At 41.2% G+C, this 2,219-nt stretch overlaps 1 protein-coding gene across 1 annotated transcript in view; it reads right to left on the bottom strand.

Moving 5' to 3' along the window:
• The window catches only part of LOC104280568 (solute carrier family 25 member 33-like), a gene marked incomplete at its 5' end in the record, with an annotated part of 3,338 nt that extends 2,939 nt beyond the window's left edge, over positions 1 to 399 (bottom strand). The window contains one exon of the mRNA XM_009878248.1: positions 382 to 399. Within this exon, the coding sequence (XP_009876550.1) occupies positions 382 to 399 (18 nt within the window). The remainder of the gene's footprint in view (positions 1 to 381) is intronic.
• Between the last annotated feature and the right edge of the window lie 1,820 nt (positions 400 to 2,219).

Here is a 2,219-nt window from a genome sequence, read left to right as displayed (position 1 = left end):
CTCACACCCCCCCACCGCAGCATTTGCTCAGAGAGAGGCAGCACAAACCTCCCCCCCCCCTCAGCCTGCCTGTGTCTTCAATCCATAACCCATTCGGCCCCCCGCTTGCAAGACCCTGTAAGAAAGATCTGTATTTTCTGCCAACAGCCAGGCTCACCCACAGCCCGGCTCGCTTAATTAAAGAGGACCCTGACCTTCAGCAGACAGAAGCTATTTTTGGAACACATGAACCATCACCACCAATCATACCGCCGAAAGGACGTGTATCCACCTTTTGCCTTTTTGCCACCCAGGGACAAGTCAGAACTGGTCAGTTCAGTTCTCAGCTTCTGTCCCTTCACTTTGACTGACAACTTTGTTATTTTACAGAATGCTCAGTACCTGAAAGACTGTTTTGAGCTGAATTTTCACGGAGTAGCCGTGCAAGAGGATTCAATGAACAGACAGTTGTTCATACCTGCTACAGGCAAACTCGCTTTGTTTCACAAGAGATGGAGGCTTAAAAAATAGCTCCCTCTGCTCCAAAGAAAGAAAAGCCCACCAAAGAACTACAAGATACCAGGGAAGAAACACGTACATCAGTAGAATTACATATGATGGTACAGGGCAAAAAACGGCTAGAGTTGTAAAGGATTATTTTCAAAAAGTCTTGTAGAGCTCAGCACACACATACATTGCTCTCATAGCCCTGGCTCCTAGGGTTTCATTTACTTTTGCATGTTGGTTAGGATTAAAAAAAAAAACAAAAAACCCCCAAAGAGGCCTGTATGTCTATTGCAATGAATCCCAAGAGCTGAAGATCTGGCAGCTAGAAGGTTATGCAGCTAATGATGCCAGCAACTAGTTATGCTGCTCTATTACACTTAATGCTGCTTTGTCAAGCCCTTCGCAGATCTACACCATGGTGATGACTTGCAGAGCAGCTGATCAGAAGCAATTTCCCCCAGGAGACATGGCTGAGTGGTGGGAGTCTGGCATTAAGTGGAACATGACCAAGGAACTCAGCTTGGGCTCAGATGGCAATGTGAAGCAAAGCAGTAAATATCCTGGCTCAGATTCTCTGGATGAACACGCTGATCAAGTACAGATACCAAGACAGCCTAGGCAGTGATTCATAAGCTGCATGGGGCAGGGCCTTCTTTTACAAAAGCTATGTTGATTCTTCCTATGTAGACCATAGTCATTCAGAGGTCCAACAGTCCTGCTCTTTACCACAGTTTCTACTAATTTACCCGATACACGCTCCAGACTTGTGTTTTCTTGACCAGAAGCATGTTTCTCAGTTCAGAAGAAGTACGGTGGCAACATATCAATACATCTAAAAAGTCTGAACAGAGCAGTTTCAACTTTTTATCTAAAAGCTGAGCAAACACTACGACAGGACAAGCAATTGCTTGGTATCCTGAAGATTTGTCTATCTAACAGTGCATAAGGAGGTACGACTTTATGTAATGCTTTCAAAATATCTCAATTCTTCAACAAGTCCCTGCCTGAGGACAGTCAGGATATGAATTTGAACCCATGCCTCCAGTACATATAAAAGTTTTCTAACTTCAAGTTCTTCAAGCAACTGATTCGTATAGATAATAGAGAAGAATTTTAAAAGCAATAATAAGAATTAAAGAAATTGTTACTGCTTAGCATAATGGTCATTTAATCAGCAGTAAGAAAGTTCAAGGTAAAAAGGGACATCTGAGCCACTACAACTTAACGATGAGACCAAGGAGGATTTTTCAGGGAGCAAAGAGAACAGTGACTAAACAAAGTTAGGAAATAAGGTGTACCAATTGTTCAAATCTAGAAAAAAAATCAACTATTATGTCTTATCATGCATCGCACAATGATACAGCTCCTCAAAATGTATAAATGGCAGAGGTCTCCAGAATTATTCTGTTCCAGAAGAAATGGAAAAATATGTACTCTCATCACAATAAACATTTTTTTCAGTCCAATACTAATGAAGGCAAAACTGAACACAAATGAAGCAAGGGCCTGATGGAAATTTACCCATCGCAATGGGTAAACATCACAATGTTGTCAGAACAACCACTTTAAAATCATCAGGCATAAAACCCCCATTAAAAATAGTTGACTGAAGAAACTTCATACCTACGGATTTAAATGCTTAAGAACTGTTAGCCTAGAAGAGTTCTAATGTCTACCACAACTTAAAAAAAGTGTATTTGTAATAATTTCTGCCACTAAGGTTATATGGCTAT

This window comes from Apaloderma vittatum, unplaced genomic scaffold, assembly GCF_000703405.1.
Source record: "Apaloderma vittatum isolate BGI_N311 unplaced genomic scaffold, ASM70340v1 scaffold39461, whole genome shotgun sequence".
NCBI lineage: Eukaryota > Metazoa > Chordata > Aves > Trogoniformes > Trogonidae > Apaloderma > Apaloderma vittatum.
This window is presented reverse-complemented; position numbering and strand designations above follow the sequence as displayed.